The sequence below is a fragment of the Varanus komodoensis genome, unplaced genomic scaffold (assembly GCF_004798865.1).
Source record: "Varanus komodoensis strain SLA01 unplaced genomic scaffold, ASM479886v1 scaffold12, whole genome shotgun sequence".
In the NCBI taxonomy this organism is placed as follows: domain Eukaryota; kingdom Metazoa; phylum Chordata; class Lepidosauria; order Squamata; family Varanidae; genus Varanus; species Varanus komodoensis.
Window position 1 is genome coordinate 14,131,600 of NW_025335349.1, and position 18,782 is coordinate 14,150,381.

Sequence of the window (18,782 nt, forward strand, 5' to 3'; positions counted from 1 at the left end):
CTGGCCCAATTCTCAGTGGACATGGGAAAAGGTAGTTCATTTTTATCCCCCTACATCACCCTACAACTCTGCCCACCCCCTCAACAGAAGCTACTTTCTGCTGTGGCCTCTCCTCAAGAGTTCCTCCCTTGCCCTCTGCATGAGTTTGCTGTCACAAGAAGTGACAGTGGATGAAAATACAGAGCAGGCTGGCAGGCAAGGACCCTCCAAGGACCACAAGGCAAATGCATGACCAAGCCAAAGTGGTGTCGCCCCACCGCCTTGCTTTCCCATGATGACCACCATGGCATGCAGCACTGCACTTGCGGCATGTACTTCCCTGTCTGTTGCACAGTCACTGTAACAGCTACCACTGTGCAGCTTGCAGGCCTTCTCTCGGAGGGGTGGGAGAGAAGAAACACGAAAGGCTGCTGTTTGCTCCACCCGCTACTTAATACTTTGGTAGCTTCCTTTCCTTGGGCAATGGTGGAGGGAGAGAATTCACCAGCAAACAGAGTGGAGGATGTGCCAAGTTACCCCTAGTCTGCTACCTGAATGATGCTCTTCACTTTGCCTCATGAGAAGGACACTCCTGAATCCAAGGACTAAGAAAGCCAACCACGGGTTATTCAACTGTCTGCCAGAGAAACTCTGGGAGGGAAACAAACTACAGGTTAGCCATAGGTTGAATACAATATAGGTCAATGTTATATGCAAACCAGGTCAATGCCACAAACCCCCCTCTCTTCAGACAGCGGCCAGAAAAAAACATTAAAAATGTATTTATTACAAGATAACCGGTGAACTGATTTTTTTCAATTTCAATGTTTAAAAATTGCTTACTTTATTTAATTAGAGTCACAAGGAAATGTAATCTAACACAAGCACATATATTCACACGTTCACTGAGTTCTGAATAAGAGACAACCATTGCCAGATTGCCTCATGCATCTGGCAGTGCCTTAAACTACCTGTCTAACTGTTAAACAGCAGTTTAAAGAGTATATTAATCAGTCCTAATGGTTATGTAGGGTACAGAAGATAATCCAAAACTGTATCTTGGAGACACAATTTACATATAAAATATTTCACATGTTAAGATGTTAGGACATCTATACTAGCTAAGAAAGCATTCCGTTACTCTTTATGTTCTGTCTGAACCATGCCTTCCAATGGGATTTGAATGAGATGTTTAGTCTTCTCTAATTCCTATAAAACACATGAATGCCTAGATTTCACACAGAATTTGTTTGCAGAATTTTTTTTTCCAAATTGCTAAGCCTAATATTTGTTAAGGTTTGTGTTTGCTAAGTGTTAACACAAACACAGTTTTGCTCAATGGAAAAAGTCCCATGATGCTTAAGTCCAAAAATGTTATCTTTCACAAACATTAAATCAAATTCATTTCACAAGAATTATTAATATTGCCCAGCCAGTCTGGATAAAGTAGGCAATTAAAAAACTGACATGTCAAGCAAAAATGAAGGAAATGATAAAGTAATGAAGTGTTACTTCTTAACACATAGATGAAACATTGAGTGCTCTTGCAGTATCACACTATATGCATTTTTGGTAGAAAATTACCAAACAATCATAAGTACAGGCATGGGTTGATCATATAGTAATCTGAATTTAAAGGAATGTTGATGACTTGGTGCAATATCTGTTTCCATCTTCCTTCTCAAGAATATGTTATCCTGGGCCTTTAGAATCATTGCATTTTATTAGTAGGAACCACTATTAACATCTGACCCAAGATACATTAGAGAGAGGTAGCTCAGACATACCTTAGAAATTAATGCTGTTGAGTGGCAGTTAATACATCCTTGTTCAAAAGGGCTTCCCTACAAAGGAATATATATATAAATGCTAAGTGGGTACCAAGAGCACTGAGAGCACCAAAGAAAACAAACTGAGAGGTTAAAATGATGGTAAGGAAACCAGTCATTTACACAGCTTTTAATGCAGCAGTTCAGGCTGGTTTTCTACGAAAGGAAGCACTCCACTAACATAGTATGCAATCCCAAGAGAGAGCAAGGCAATGACAACAAGCAAAAGCAGCACTCGCCAAAAGCCGAGATCCTCTACAAACTCTTGCCATGTTGTTCGGAAGCTGGAGAGAACTCCTTCACCCTGCTGTAGGTTGGGATTCAGAAGAGAATGGCTTTCCATTGCACTGTAAAAGGATACAGGTTTGAATTACATTTTAAAAAGACCCAACACACAAACCAGCTCAAATTCCTAAAATAAATTTCATATATTAAAACCGTGAACATCATAAAATAATTCAGGATTGCAACAAGGAGATGAACTTAAACCCAGACTTAAAGCTCAGTGGAATAAAATGATCTTAGCAGTTCACTTGAAACATGAAGATAGGTCTGACTAAACCACTCCGAAAAATGTCTAGGGTAGTCTTTTCCAGTCAGATGCCCTCCAGATGTCTTGGACTAAAAGTCAGGAACTCTTGACCTTGGTGGTCAAAGTCTAACACATGCAGAGGTTACCCAGTTTGGAAAGGCTGCACTAGGGTAAACAGCCATGAATAGCTGAGGCTGGGGAGGAATGCACCTCCCAAAAGGACTATATTTGCACTGAAAATATCTGAATAAGGATATAAGGCCCAGTCCTATTTTGTCACTGGACAATTGTGTTTCTTATTCAAACACTTTAGTGTAAAAGTAGGCCTTCTGAGAGGTATATGCTTGCTGTTTTTTCCTGTCCATGGCTGCCATCCACATGAGACTTCAACTCCCATCAGCTCCAGCCAACATGGACATCAGGCAGGAATTCTAAAGCTGCAATCCAAATATTTGGATGGCAGTAAGTAGTTTAATGCTTGCCAAGGGACTGGATAGAATGCTGCCTGTTGTGTTTTTCCATATGCCACTGAATGTAAAAGGATCAGAAACAAGAATGAGAAACAAGATACCTGACAATTTGGGAAAAGAACCTAGAGAATCACAGAGGGTGCTAAGCTTGTATATCACCATATGGCTGCAGTCCTCTATCAACGCTGCAGCACTAAGCTCAGGCTGCCAGAAAATTAGATGTAGCGTGAAGAAAATCTGATGTTTGTAATGAGACTCTTTGCTTTAGGTTTTAAACATTTACTTGTTTGAAAAGCAATTTGATGTCTTACTGCAAGATCAAGATCAGTCATCTCATCCTCCTCAGACACAACTAACAAGGGAGCTTTTTTTCAAAAAAAGGTACCCAATAGTGCATAACAGGAATGTTTACTAATTAAGACTCAGCCAGTTAATATATAACCACTATAGAGGTTAAATCAAGGAATAACTTAATCTAAGTGGAAAGGCCACATGGTTACTGAAAACAATCTAAGTTTGTTTCTTTGAAAACAAAAAAAAAAAGCTTCATGGAGAAACCACCTCATTTTCCATTACAAACAAATTAAGCTTTCAACACTAAAACAGTAGCAAATGCTAGAATGCCAGCTATTTCGGACGAAGAACTTGGGAAATGACATAAATCCCAGATGTTATTTCTGCTGCTAGGAAATAACAGGCTGCATTTTTGTAAGATGTTGTTCCCAACCAACAATGTGGCTGGATGCAGGTTGCTTTAAGCCCACAAACTCAAGCAGAAAAAATCCTCAGAGTTAAAATGGCCACCATCATACAGCACACTAGGTTAAAGAGTAAGAGTAGCTAGAAATGGAACCCTCACCTACCATTCACTAAGCCACAGCTGCAGTAAATCTGATGAAAAGAAAATAACAGAAACTTAAAAAAAAAAACCAGGAGGAAAATGGAACCATAGGCATGAAACCAAATTCCATCAGCATTCTTCTGATAATATTATACCACAAAATCTATGAAATGTAAATTGTATTTCTGAGTTCTAACTATGGCTACTATTATTGTGCAAAGTTCAAAAAAAAAGTTAATGCTTTAAACCTATTCACAGGGACAATGACAGTGTACTGTTTTACAGATTTGCTGCTGAATAAGGCATTCTTCTTTGTTAAGTCACACAGTGAAGCTAAGGTTAGGCATACACATACACACAAACATGCATCATTTGTGCACTGCTGACATTACAAACAGTGTAATGAAAGAGAAAATTTAAAGAGAAAAGTGTTTCTCCAATTTTGGGTCTCTTCCCTAACCTAGTAATGTATCATCTATTAATGTCTCTACTACTTCTCTCTGTATACAAACTTAGTGCACCACCAAGGCAGGTGTATTTGTATATGCCCAACAGCAGCTAGGAAAGGGGCTGCCAGCATCATGCAGGAGCAGTGGCAGGAGAGAAAGAGCTCTTCTTATTTCCCTACCTCAGGAGTGTTCCACGCTGATATTCTCAAGGCAGATGAATGAGCCATCTATCTCACCACCATCCACTTCAATTTGCAGTTCTCCAGGGTGTCTAAGGGAGTTATCCTAGACTGTGTCTGAAGGTATCACTGGATTGTTTGGATTCTCATCTCCAACATGGAAGATGGGGCTCCAACCTCAAAGATGGAGTTTGGAGCTCCAACATCCCCCCCACAACCCCTTGCTAAGTGGGAAAATGGTTGTGGAGAGAGGAAGAGACTGCAGTGACCAGGGCAGAAAATATCTTGATGCCTCTCTAGCCTCCTTCCCTCCCTCTCTGAAATGTTACTGCTAGGTAAGTGAAAAGAGAGCCAGTGTGGTGAAGTGGCTAAGAGTGCTGGCTGGGACTCAGGAGGTCTGGGTTCTAGTCCCTGCAAAGCCATGGAGTTTGCTGGGTAACTCTGGGCAAGTCATGGACTCTTAGTTCAACCTACCTCACAGGGTTGTTGGAGTGACAGTATGATTAAGAGTAGGTGAATTATATAAACTACCATGAGTTTCTTGGAAGGAAAAGAGGTGGAATATTTAATATAATATAATATAATATAATATAATATAATATCTAGTGACAATGCATAGCAGGAAGACAGGGAGGTGGGAATGTCTTGCACCACTCCTCCTGCTGTGCACGGGATACTTATAAATCCCTACATCCAGGGGCTTCCAAACAGCCTGATGGGATTATGCCCATAAAGTGTTTACAGATGTATATTTCCTTTTGAACCATCACAGCATTCATTGTGACTCGCACAGATGGAGCCATTGAAAACCATGGCCCTCAAGGGCACTGTACTGCTGAATCCACACACTGTGGCCCAGTTCTCACTGTGTTTGACCTGTACCACCTCAGACTGCAATGAGGTCTGACTGACTAAGAACTTCTCCATGTAATAACATAATAATTATCAGCACATAGAAAACTTACACATAAAGAAGAAAGTTAATGGCATCTAGTTTTCTATGTATAGGGCTGTATTCTTTTGTATGGAGGAGCATTGCATATGTGGTCTCAGACTTGTGGCCTGAGATGGTTCAGGCCAGACAGAGTTCTTGCTTCAGTGGGAACTAGGCATATGCAATTTTGGCTGACTGCTGAAGTTCGTGGGCGACATAAGACAGGCAGTCTAGTTTTTTTAGAACTCCTTCCCATGAAAAAACAACTGAAAAATTAAAGCCTAAACACATCCACTAAGTTTTATGGAAACATGTCTCATAACAAGCCTTGACCTTTTCCATTATGCAGCACAAGCTCCAAATATGACATCTCACTTGGCAATGCCAAACCAGTCAAGTAGAATCAACATTGAATTTCTTTCTTTTTTTCCTTGGCAATACCTTTCGCTTTCAGCAGTCTGCATCGTTTCCAGCTTCGAGTGTGTACCTCTATTGAACCCTTTTACTTCCTGCTCCTCCAATGATTCTAGCAATCGGATCACATCTTTATTTACCCCTCTTCTTTTTGCCAGGACAAGAGGTGTTGCACCTTGGTGATTGCTATATTAAACACACACAGAGAAAAAGAAAAAGATTGAGCAAGCGCTCACTTGAACAATTTTTCTCTGAATGGAGGTAGTATGTCAACTAATTGCAAAATATTAGAAAATAGTAATGGCCTGATGAATTCCCTCCTAGGGTAATAAAGGAGCTGGCAGAAAAACTCTCAGAACTACAGTCTATTAGCTTTGGGAAACCCTGGAAGGTGAGGGAAGTGCCAAATGACTAGAGAAGGACTAATGTTGTCCTCACCTTCAAGAAAGGAAAGAAGAACGTGGGAGCTACAGACCAGTCAGTCAGACAATGATCCCTGGGAAAATTCTAGAGCAGATTATAAAATAGTCAATCTGCAAACACCTAGAAAACAGTACAGTTATTACTAGAAGCCAACATGGATTTCTCAAAAACTAATTCTACTAGCCTAATCTGACTTCATCTTTTGATTGGTAACTTCACTGATAGAAAGCAGGAATGCTGTGGGCTATCTTTACTTCAGCAAAGCTTTTGACAAAGTGCTCCCTGACATTCTAATCAACGAACTAGCTAAAAGTGGGTAGTTGGAAGAGCTATCAGTTGGATCTGCAGTTGGCTACAGAACTGGCCTCAAACAGTGCTCATCAATGGAAACTTTTCAAACTGAGGAAAGGTAACAAGTGAGGTACTCTCATGAAGAGCTCAGTGCTGGGTCCAAGGTGCTTCAAGTCATTTCCATTAATGACTTTGATGAGGTAGTGCAGGGAATGCTTATCATTTTTGCAGATGACACAAAACTGGGTGGAATACCTAATACCCTGGAAGACAGAAGCAGCAGTGGGCTGAAAGCAACAGAATGCAATTCAATAGGGACAAATGCCAAGATCTGCACCTAGGAAAAAGAAACCAAAATGCATTGTTACAAGGCGGAAATACCTGGCTCAGCAATACTGCAAGTGAGAAGGCTCTTGGAATTGTTGTAGATCACATGCTGAATATGAGTCAACAGTATGATGCGGCTGCAAGAAGGGCAAATGCTATTTTAGGCTGCATTAATAGAAGTATCATTTCCAAAGCCTGTAAAGTATTAGTTCCCCTTTACTCAGCACTGGTTAGGCCTCATTTGGAGTAATGTGTCTGGTTCTCAATCCTATAGCTTAAGAAAGATGCAGATAAACTGGAAAGGGTTCAGAGAAGGGCAGCAAACATGATCAGGGGGCTAGAAACAAGGTGCCATCAAGAGAGGCTGAAAGAACTGGACATGTTTAGCCTCAAGAAGAGAAGACTGAGGGGAGATAGGATAACTCTCTTCAAGTTTTTGAAAGGTTGTCACAGAGGAAAGCCAGGTTCTCTTTTTCAATCATCCCAGACTGTAGGGCACAGAATAATGTGCTCAAGTTACAGGGAGCCAGATACAGGCTGAAAATCAGGAAGAACTTCCTGATTAGAGCAGTATGACAATGGAACCAATTACCTAGGGAGGTCATGGGCTATCCCACCCTGGAGGCATTCAAGAGGCACTTGAACAGCCATCTGGGAGGGATGGTTTAACTTGGAATCCTGCACTGAGCAGGGCGCTGGGCTTAATGGCCTTTCTGGCCCCTTCCAATGCTACTATTCTGTAATTCTATGACAGGTCGTTATGCTCCCGTCTAATGATATGGAATTGATGCCAATCAGCTTAAAGTAATGTTTCATAATATCTCCCTGTAGCTGTTGTCACTTTTTACATATTGGTCTGTATTGTGAATTACTGTTTATTGTTTGAAATGAGTGCATTAATAGTTTAAAGTGTTGGACTGGGGAGATCTGGGTTCAGGTCCTCACTCCACAATGAAGCTCACTGGGGGACTTTTTCCCAGTTATTGACTCAGCCTAACTTACATTACAGGTTTTCGAGAGGATGAAATGCAGAGAAGAAAGATTTTGTACACTTGCCTCAAAGGTTAGAGGAAAGGCAAGCTAAACATGAAATATAAATAAAACAAATCAATAAATTACTACACAGCCCGATAAAAGTATTTAAAAACAAATAGAAAACAAAGATAGACAACAACTGTATGAAAATTTCAGCACACAGGCTCGTTTTCAGAAGGACAAGTGCCTCTAACAGGGCTGCAATCAAACATTGCCTCTTAGAATTAAGCACTTTGATCCAATACCTCCAGGGTTCACTTTCTCTATTGAGGGGCTTACTGAACTATTTGAAAAGAACTTTCCATGTGGTTCAACCTAATCAAGCAAAAACTGTTAATATCAGCATCAGCAGTTACCAGGATTGTACTTATCAGCATACTCTACAATCCTAGTCAGCTGAAGCATTCACAAACCAATTTTCCAATGTTACATGGTGTTTAAATGCTACAGGAACTGGGCATCAGTCATTTATGGCTGATTAAAGTTTAAACCAAGGTTAGGTAACATGTGGACTACAACCTGCATGCAGATCCCAACTTTGTCTATTTGCAGACTCGATGTCTATTTGGAACTCTGTAGCAACTATACTTGCAACGTATGGCTGTGAAAGCTGGACCATAAGGAAGGCTGAGCGCCGAAGAATTGAGGCCTTTGAATTGTGGTGCTGGAGGAGACTCCTGCAAGTCCCTTGGACTGCAAGGAGATCAAACCAGTCAGTCCTGGAGGAGATCAACCCTGACTGCTCTTTAGAAGGCCAGATGCTAAAGATGAAACTCAAATACTTTGGCTACTTAATGAGAAGGAAGGACTCACTGGAGAAGAGCCTAATGCTGGGAACAATTGATGGCAAAAGAAGAAGGGGACAGCAGAGAATGAGGAGGCTAGATGGAGTCACTGAAGCAGTTGGTGTGAGCTTAAGTGGACTCTGGGGATGGTGGAGGACAGGAAGGCCTGGAGGAATGTTGTTTATGGGTTCATGATGGGTCAGGCACAACTTCACGACTAACACCAGCAAGCAACTATACAGCCCTAAAAGAGTCAAAATTAACATTCAAACAAGCACATTGTTACTCTTTTGGTGCTCTATAGCCATTCTGGACACCTTTTTTATTCTTACCCTTGTTCCCAATACCCATGGGAAGAAAAAACAGTCCTTGGAAGAGTCTGGCGGGGTACAAATGAACCCAGGATCCTCTGAAGTTGCCAATTCCTATTTGGATCCATGAGCAGACAGTTCAAACAGGAAACCATTCTGGCTTTTTTGTTAATTGTGTTTGACAAACAGCTATTTATTCAGTACACTAAGTGCTTTTGTCTGAGCACAGGCATATGACAGATGCTGGGAGCTTGGTAGAATGAATATGCAGTATTTCATGGAAAGATTGAGTCACAAGCTTTAGGAGCAGGTACAGTGAGCAACGAAAGAGGACATCATCCACAGAAGTGGAGAACAAACATATGTCCAAACCCATTGTAAGCTGTTCAAAAGAGGACTTTTTAGATATCTCCTTCAACTCCAAATTAGAGGATGGCATTAGAGTCAGAAGTGCAATTCCATCTGTGGCCCAGATATCGCAACTCTGTCAGGCAACTGAGTACCAGTCTAACATAAGCCATACTGAATCAGATGAAGAGTCTGTCATGAGCCAGACATCCTCTGTCCCAGCTGTCACCAGCCACAAACTCTCTTGTTTCTACGTATAAATAATCCAGCTGTGTCTCTAGAGCATACACAAAGCGATCAGCTGACTCCTGTCTAGGGATCACTTCCCAAAAACTCCTTCTGAGGGAGCTTGTGTCCCAACCCTTGGAAAGGGGCACTGTGAAAGTGTGCACACCTCCACGCTACATACATCCAATTGTTTCTCACTTCTGCTGCTGCCTAGCCATGGACCCAGCTCAGGAGGGAGCAGGTGGTCCCCACTTGAAGACTTTCCACCCTCAGTAGCCCCTCCTGCTGGCTGTCTCCCCCTCCCGGTCCCATGCTCTGGCAGCACCTCATCCATGTCCTGTCTAGCTCTAATCTCATCCACTTCCATAATCTCCTGCTGACTCCCAAGACCTTGGGCAACCCGCTGCTCTTCAGTCCCACTAAAATATTTACCCTCCGTATCATCCCCTGATTGGCACGAGTTGTGTTCCATGCCCAAGCCTCATATCATCATGCTTGCTCACAGCAGAGTCCATCTAGTCCAGTGTTTTGTTCACAAAGTGGCCAGTGAGAGGCCTATGGCAAGCCTGCAAGTAGGGCATGAGGCAACAGCACCCTTCCACTTATGTTCTTTAGCAACACACATTCAGAGCTGTACTACCCTGATACTGGACGTAATATATACCCATGATGACCAGTATCCATTGAAAACATTATCCTCCATGAATTCCTCTAACACCTTTCTAAGGCCATCAAAATGGATGCTCATCACTAGATCTTGAGGTCATGAGTTAAACTATGTGCTATGTGAAGAAGTACTCCCCTTTGCTTGTCCTGAGTCTCCCAATGTTCAGCTTCAAGGGATGATTAGGGATTCTAGTATTGTGAAAGAGAGGAAAATAACTCCCTATCCATGCTGCACATTATCACATTCAAGAGGTTGTAGAGTGCTATTCTATCTCCCCCCAGCCTTCTCTCCTTGAGCTTAAACACACCCAGTTCTTTCATTCTCTCCTCATAGATTTGTTTCCAGTCCCTAGATCGTTCTTGCTGCCCTCCTCTGAACCATTTCTGCATCTTTTTTAAACTCTGGTGCCCAGAACTGGTCACAGTACCCCAGATAAGCCCTAACTAGTGCTGAGTAAAGGGGAACTAGTACTTCACAGGATTTGGAAGTGATACTTCTGTTAATACAGCCCAAAATAGCACTTGCTCTTTTTGCAGCCACGAGATTGTTGACCATTGACTCATACTCAGCTTGTGATCTACAAACATTCTAAGATCCTTTTCGCTTGCAGGACTGTGCCAAAGATTCCCCATCTGTTAACGATGTGTTTTGGTTTCTTTTTCCTAGGTGCAGAACTTGGCATTTGTCCCTATTGAACTTCATTCTGTTGTTTTCATCCCAGTGTTCCAACCTATCAAGATCACCTTGAATCTTATTTCTGTTCTCCAAGGTTATTAGCTATCCCACTCAGTTCTGTATCATCTGTAAATTTGATAATTGTTCCCTGCACTTCCTCATCCAAGTCATTAATGAAAATGTTGAACAGCACTGGGCCCAGGACTGAACCATACAGTACCCCACTTGTTATCTCTTCCCATTTGAGAAGGTGCCATAGATGAGCACTCTTCGAATCCGATTCTGTAGCTAGCCGTGGATCCACCTGATCATTGCCTCATCTAGCCCACTTTTTGCTAGGTTACTAATCAGGGTATCATGGAACACTTTGTCAAAAGCTTTGCTAAAGTCAAGATAGATCATGCCCACAGCATTCCCACAGTCCATCAGCAAGGTTACCCAATTAAAAAAAACAAACAAACAATCAGATTCATCTGGTTTAATTTTTGAAAAATCCTCATTGGCTTCTAGTAATCCATGCTGGCATCTAGAAATCCATGTTGGCATCTTGAAAAATCCATGTTAGCTTCTAGTAATCACTGCATTCTTTCCCAGGTGTCTGGTCCCTCCTAGTCCACATAATCTGTAAGCCACCATGGTATAAATACAATGGTAATAGAGGTGTTGCTTGCCCTCAAATGAGGACAACACAGCAAGCCATGCCCTGGCAGGTAATTAGGGAAATGATGCTCAGTATCATTATTTAAGGTAGGGTGACTTAATTTGATCACACAAACTGGGTCACATGATCTCTCTACTTTGTCTGGGGAGCATTCATGAAAGCAGCAGTGGCCACCAAGAAGTGCTAGCACCATGAAACAACCACATCTGTTTTCTCATCAGCTAGGTGCAAAGCCAGAGCTACACTGAATTTCTACTCCTGTTTGCTCAGGAGTAAAAATAACTTGGATTATCTCAAGTGCTGTACATTTCCCTTTCTGTCGCCTGATTGGTCTCTTACAGTAGATTACCACAGGCAACAATTTAGCATTCAGAGTGCTAACAATATATTCAAGGCTGATGTTTCAAGGTATCAGACTTACCAAATATCTATTTTGAGTCCATTAGAGACGAGGAACTGAATGGTATCCACATGCCCACACAAGTGAAGGGCTGTGTTGCACTGGTAATCAGTAGCCAGAAGATCAGCACCAAATTTGTGCAACAGCTGACATATGTCAACATTTCCTCTAGCTGCTGCTAGGTGGAGGCCTGTCCGGCCTCGACTATCACGAATGTTTGGGTCGAAGCCACTCTCCAAGAGTCTCTTGGAATAGTTAAAATCTCCATCAATGCAAGCTTGTAGCAGAGGCACGTTTGTCTGTGAGGAATCGTTTACAAACACATAGGACATGGCGGTTCGTAGCTGGGAAATGGAGCAAGTCTGCACTTGAAAAATGAAATGAAACCAATGGTGAGCCTAGGCTAATGAAGGCTAACATTTCAAACAAATATTCTTCTCAATTAAGGAACTGCTATATGAGACTGAGACCGATCACTTTATTGCATAAAATGCTCAACTCTGCTCTCTGAATAGAGAGCACCTTTTTTATTCCTACTTTGTTGGTATGAGAATTTAGAATTGCCTCACTCTGAGGGCTGATTCAGCTCCCAGAACTGGTAACGCCTTTCTAGAATAGACTTCTCTATTTCCAGGACTTAATTTCAGAATATATAGGGTGTACAAGTTCCAGAAAAAGAAACAAGAAAAACAGGAGGTAAAGACAAATATTTATTTTTCTCTATTTGCAAAAGGACACAGGCATAAACACCAGGTTGTCTCAAGGTAACAGATCTAGTAATGCAGATAAGACATGCTTATACTTGCTATAAATAAAACCACTCCTAATGGGATTTCAACTCTCCATTATCTATTCCTTATTTACATATGAACTTCTGCACCAAGGCAGAAGTTAAAAGACTGATAAAAGACTGTCCTTTCCACATGCATCAATCCCATCAGACTTGCTCTAAAAATGTTGCCACCTTCTCTACTGTATATTGTTAATTATATAAAGCCTTTTATCCAAAGGATGCACATTAGATGGCCAATCTAGAGACAGGGAAGCAAAAGCAGATTGATTCTATGCAACCTGCAGTTTGAATTCAAAGAGAATCATATGGGAATACACTGAAATTAATGGAGGTTATTCTACATCAGTGCTAACCGGGTTGCTTCCATGTATCCTGAACTAGGCAACAGTGAAAGAGTAGCAGTAGCAGTGAAAAATACAGCCTAATGGTATAGAATTTGATTTGGAAAGGAATACACATTCGGATGTTCAGGACTCCATACTTTCCACACAGCTTTCTAGTGGATTCCATACAACATGCAGAATAAGTATTTAGATTGGTGGTCCCTAACGTTTTGGGGGCTGGTAGGCATGTTTGGAATTTGACCAAATGCTATGGGCATTATAGGGCAAGATCATCATTTTTCCTTAAGAGATTTTTTGTGAACAACATATAACATTCTGTAAACGAAGCAGGGTGATGGTTCTATAAAAAGTTTGTCTGGAAATACCCCTTAATTAAACTAGATAACTATTTTTGACGCTAAAGAAGCAACTTTGAGTTGAGGGATTAGACATTCATAGATCACCTGCGCCCTCTAGTGTATTAGCGGCATCCATTTTCCTAGGAAGGCTGCCTACTTTTCTAGATTGCTATATTCCTCAGAACATTAGTGAGGTGGAGGGCTGGCTGAGTTCTGGTTCACTGGAAATCGGGCTTTATGGTCCACTTCCCAAATAAGCAGGGCAACTCTGAATTCATCATGCCCTTACAAACTAATTCCTAGAAACAACCTACAAATAAACTTTTCTGCCGTTCCCACCCAGGTTTGCTGCAACCTGGAATTGTAAAACACTTAAAAACCTCCATCAAGTAAAATAAAGATAAAAGTGTGAACTCTCAGTAATAAATAAATAAAACCAAGTCTTGCCTTTGGTAGGTATGGCGGACTCGGAGTAGTTCAGTGCTGTGTCACGCTCCAGTGCAGTCTGTAACAGAAGAGAGTCTTATTGAAAGAACACCTCAAGATGCCCTGGAAAAGTACCCTCTCCCAAATTAACGGGTAGAAATCTAACCAGCTATTTTCAATTTCTTCAAGCACATCATTTTTAACGGAATATAATCCTAGTAACCATCTATGCATATTATGCTGTATTTCAAAGCAAACAAGCAGCAATACGTTGCCAAATGAAAGTATCCCATTTCTAGCATGTGATTAATTGGATATTCTAATTATCTTAATTTGAAAAGCCCACTCACATGAAACATAGAGAATAAGCTTTATTTTTATTCCTTTCCTTCCAATAAGTAGATGTGGTCAGTACATGGAATTTCCAAAACTGTTCAATTGGCCCATTTTACTCAGTTTAGACATAGTGGGCTGGATCTAGATTCCTCTAAATAGATGGGTGCTGCCTGTGGAAGGAATACTGTGGGTTGAATGAGGAAAGGGGCTCTTTCTGTATAACACCACTATGGCCTCCTGGAAATATCAGGGGTTCCTTATGGACAACATAGGCAGTGTTGCGGGGAGTACAAGCAGAATGGGAAATTCACAATAACAGCCGTCTCCCTCTGTAATTGGCCACCACCCCTTGCCACCTTCTATCCAACAACAGCTTTAGTACCCTTCTAAAGCAGAGATGGGGAACATGGTCCACCCAATGTTGAAGGACTGCACATCCTGTCATTCCTGGCCATCATTGTCAATGGTGAAAGTTGATGGCAGATGCAGCCCGGTAACATCTGAAGAACCATATTTTCTCTAGTCCTTGCTCTACAGCAGGGACCATTAAACAGAATTTCTAAGAATTTAGGGGTTCCTTGAAACCTCAGGAATTCCTCAAAGAGAAGGCTGGCTTGACATTACTGACCATCCCCTAAAGCAGGAAATCATGGGGCATATCCAACAGTTTGCATAGTCAGCTCAGTGGATATATTCACATATCATTCTAACCTAATCCTGGAACCCATCATGCAAATGACAGATGATGGGGGTCACTGTGGGTAGCTGCCCCTTATCCTCCCACATTGCCCCAGGGGACTCTGCAGCAGGATCAACTTGTCTGCTCCCCTACCCCACAATCACATGTCCATTTTTGCAGGCTGCACACCTCATTTAATCTTTTCCTTCCTGTCATAAAATGGAGATCACAAGAATGTGCTGTCAAATGGGATACTGTGATTACCAGCAAAAGAAAAAGAAAAAAAAGAAAAGGGGGGGGGGGCCTAAAGCAGAAAAAACCTGCAAATGAAAAAGGCCCACAAACATGATGGAGACACCCAGCCAGTGACAGTCCCTCTGAGTTTCATCTGAGTACATGTGTGGTGCCTGGAACTGACATTGGTCCAGGTCACCTTTTCAAAATGGGATAGCTGCTTGGGCTTGGATGACACACCATGGGTTGTATCCTAGGACATCAGTCTCCTCTGCTCCCCACCCTAGAATGCCCTCCTTACTCCTTCTTGGAGATCACCCTGACATCCTCGAAGCAGCAGCCTTCTTTCTACACAAGCTGTGATTTGGATGCAGAAGGAAATCCATGTTCAGATACCCAGCTCCAAAGTCAGCTCTTTTCTGGTGCTGGATGTGGGAATTTGAAGCATCCTATTGCCCCTAGAAGCTATCTGGGCACTGTAGGATTGCTTTGTAAAGTTACTATATGCTGGATGGTTTGGAGTGGGTTTCCAATTTTTTGCCTTTGGCCCTGCCCACCACTGGAATGTTGCTCCTGAACATTTATCTGAGGCTGAATTTGGCTCCTGGGCTCATAGAAGATCCCTACCTCTTCTATAATCAAAGCAAACCATGGGTTCTCTTCATAGGTTGTTGTGGTTATCAAGTTCTGGCTTGATAGCACAGCTGGGGTCAAACACAATAATCCACTTTTCAACAGCAACTCATCATTCAAACCAAGCTGCAACTCAGCAACAACTCATACTCAACCCTGCAATGTGGATTTTTGTGTTGTCTGAACCAAGTCAGTGTCTGTCTGAGAGTGATGTGCCAATAGAAAATTTTGGGTTTTCTTGTACACCTAAGGCAATCCAGTCTTTCCAGATACCTTCCAGTTAATAGCCATTCATATTTCTAGAGTTCACAACCAAGTTTATTTTTGATAAATGGAAGGAAGAGGATAAAGAGCAACCACACTAAAAGGCTTAATAATGAGAGGTCAAAATGATTATTACTCTAGAAGGAAAGCATTTTATAAAGCCTCTAGCATTACTAGTAGCAATAAATATATTAGATGCAGAAATTATAAATAAACTTAGATAAGTTGTATTAAGTGTACATTGAAATTACTCACCTCACTCTGGGAAGTTAAGATTGATCTATTCCTATCTTTTCCCCTTATGTTTCTCTATGAGGCATTAGCTCTCAATCTCTGGGTGTTATTGGTGTTCTGAGGAATATTTTATTGCGTGTGCATTTCAGGTAGAGAGTTAACAATTATTTTTCAATTTGCTATTTATACCTGTTTATAAGTCTATTCATTGCTCCAGGAAGGGGAGGTTAGATGCAGGGTAGCTCAAAGTCTGAACTGTGATGCAGAAATTTATAAACTGCAGTTCTTCCTTCAGGCTACTCATGCAAGCTCCAGGTTGAACAAAGGAACTGTGAACAAGGAACAAAACTGCTCTGCCTGTCCCCTAGATGTATGTATTTGTCCTCCCACCTTTTTAATGTAATCATCTCTTAAATTATTTCTGTGACGCTATTGCTTTTTTGTTTGTTTTTAAATAGGCTGTAAGCCTGGGGTGGGCAGGGCAGACTTCAGTTATGCAGGACCTACTTTGTCTTCGACTAGCACCTTGATCTACAAAGTAGAGCTGCTTGCAGAGGAACAGATATATGGAGAATTAAATAAATTGGAGGCCAGGCTTGTTTAGTGTATGGACTCACAGTCCTATACAGAAATCCACACCTGCTTACCCAACAGTTCTTTCAATCTGAGCAATAAAAGCTAGGGTGTGCTGGGGTCATTTTATTGCTACTAGTGTATTGAACAGCTGGGATTCAGAAAGCCTTGCCGAACGTTTTAAAGGCAGAAACGCAAGATGTAAATATTTAAAATGAAGAAAGAATTTTAAGATCTCATTTTAACAGTTGTATGAAAGATCCATTTCAGAAAATATATTCCGCTTCTCCATGCCGGGTAATGAGTGATTTGGGGGTGGGGAATGGGACTTCACCTGTTGGATTTCTAGCTAGCATACATTTCTTTCTTGCTAAAGGCGAGCACAAGCACCCTAGGGCCACTTCCCAAATAAAGGAGCGCCGTTAATCACACAGGGGACCCCCACATAGACTATCAGCTTGCACCCTTCCACAAAGGCAGCTCCTTTCCCTCCTCCGATGTTATCGCCTTCCAAATAAAAGAGTATCTGTTCTGACAACCCGCCTCCCCCGCAGACCGCCTTTCCTCAGTCACAACCACCCAGCTGGCCCAGCCTCGAGTACCAGAGACGGCACTGGCTTCTGCTCATGTGAAAGCCACTCCGGCCGCTCAGCGCCGCTCCTTTTCCAGCCCTTCCGATTCGGTCGGCAGCCGAAATCCTCCAAGAACCAGGCCGGGTCGGACCAAAGAGGCCTAAACGCCAAAGCAAAGGAACCTAATTCAGCACTTCCGGTTCCTGATGGCAATTTGTCAATCCTACGGTAGGCGGGATTACAGGGGCAAAAGCATCTCGGAATCGGACACTAAAAAACACCAATAAAAACCCCTCTAAGGTAAATTAGTAGGGTTAATACATGGGCTCTCTTCTATGGCTGTGCTTGGAAATAATCTCATACCCCGCTCCGATTACCCGCTCTCACCTCGGCTCACTGGATAAACTGCTCTTTGTGGCTCTGTTATATCTGAATCCCGGCTTTTATTTTGTCGTTGTTAAAGGAAAGGCCGTTGCGGGAAGGAAGAAGACAGAAAATCTGGTTTGATGGTCGCGAAGCTTTTATGGGCAGAGTTATGCTGGAATGGCTTGAATTAGTTCTGCCGAAAGGGAAATAAAAGCATTGCCCTGTATAGTTCCGAATTTATTTCCGAGCATAGCTATTTCCAAAGAACGGCAACGAAATGGAGTTCTTTCCTAACCAACCCCGCCGTTCAATCCTATGCCTGCTTAAACAAGTAAAAAAAAAAAACTAGCTGGAGAATGCTGGGAGTTGTAGTTTTTTTCTTGTCTAAAAAGATTGCGCTCTTTTTTCCCCTCACATTTGCCATCTGCTGTACTCTTGGAGCCCCTTCGATTGGAAACCGATGCTGTAAGGACAAAAACTTGGGGACCGGAAACCTAGAGAGCGTCAACAGCGCTTCGCTCAGGCAACAAAATGGCGAAAGGGAAAGGCTGCGCATCGGACTGAGTCAGCGCCCCTCGCAGGTTGGCTGATGTAAAAGCAGCAGTCTGAGCATCCCTTTCCTTAGTAGGAATTATGCTTCCCGAGGGCCGATACCAATAAGAAAGACCACCACGTGAGACTCAAGACTCTCCGCTAACACGCGTTCCACAATAAAAGGTGTGAGGCTGGTCTCCGGCATATCCAGGAGCCTCCCGACAAGGCTTTATTCACGGAACGTTGCGGGTACAGGAGTTATAAGCCAATGTTTCTCAACCTAGTGCCCTTGAGAAGTGTTGGACTACAAACTCCCAGCATTCCCTTGTTGCGGGACTTTGGGAGTTGTAGTCGAACTTATCATGGGGGCAGCAGCTCGGTGCAGACCTATGTAGAACCCTCCAGGAATTGTTAGACTATAATTTTTAACATCTGGTCACTAGCCATGCTGTGATTGATGGGAGTTGGAGTCCAACAACATTTTAGGGCCACACACATTCCCCACCCTTTTTCTGGACAGAATGGCTATTCTCTTTGTTTCCTTGATGGATTTTTTGTGGCAATAAAAAAGATGAAGTCTTGGGGAAACATGAGTGTTAGGAGTGGAAGACAGTGTTTTGTGAACCTTTAGATAATTAACTGAATGAGGCAGGATGGCTGTATAGTATAAGCCACGTT

General features: G+C 42.2%; 1 protein-coding gene across 4 annotated transcripts; it reads right to left on the bottom strand.

The window, feature by feature from the left end:
• Positions 1-1,923: 1,923 nt before the first annotated feature.
• Positions 1,924-17,870, bottom strand: ANKRD46 (ankyrin repeat domain 46). Of its 4 annotated transcripts, none has more exons than XM_044421724.1 (5): positions 17,592-17,870; positions 13,701-13,758; positions 11,800-12,140; positions 5,655-5,813; positions 1,924-2,155 (listed from the first exon to the last, which is right to left on the bottom strand). In XM_044421724.1, the coding sequence occupies exons 3-5, from the start codon at positions 12,108-12,110 to the stop codon at positions 1,939-1,941; spliced, it is 687 nt and encodes a 228-aa protein (XP_044277659.1). In that variant the 5' UTR covers positions 12,111-12,140; positions 13,701-13,758; positions 17,592-17,870; the 3' UTR covers positions 1,924-1,938. The 4 variants fall into 4 exon arrangements, with proteins under 4 accessions (XP_044277659.1, XP_044277658.1, XP_044277661.1 ...); XM_044421723.1 differs by lacking the exon at positions 17,592-17,870 and adding an exon at positions 17,235-17,379; XM_044421726.1 differs by lacking the exon at positions 17,592-17,870 and adding an exon at positions 16,249-17,219.
• Positions 17,871-18,782: the final 912 nt, after the last annotated feature.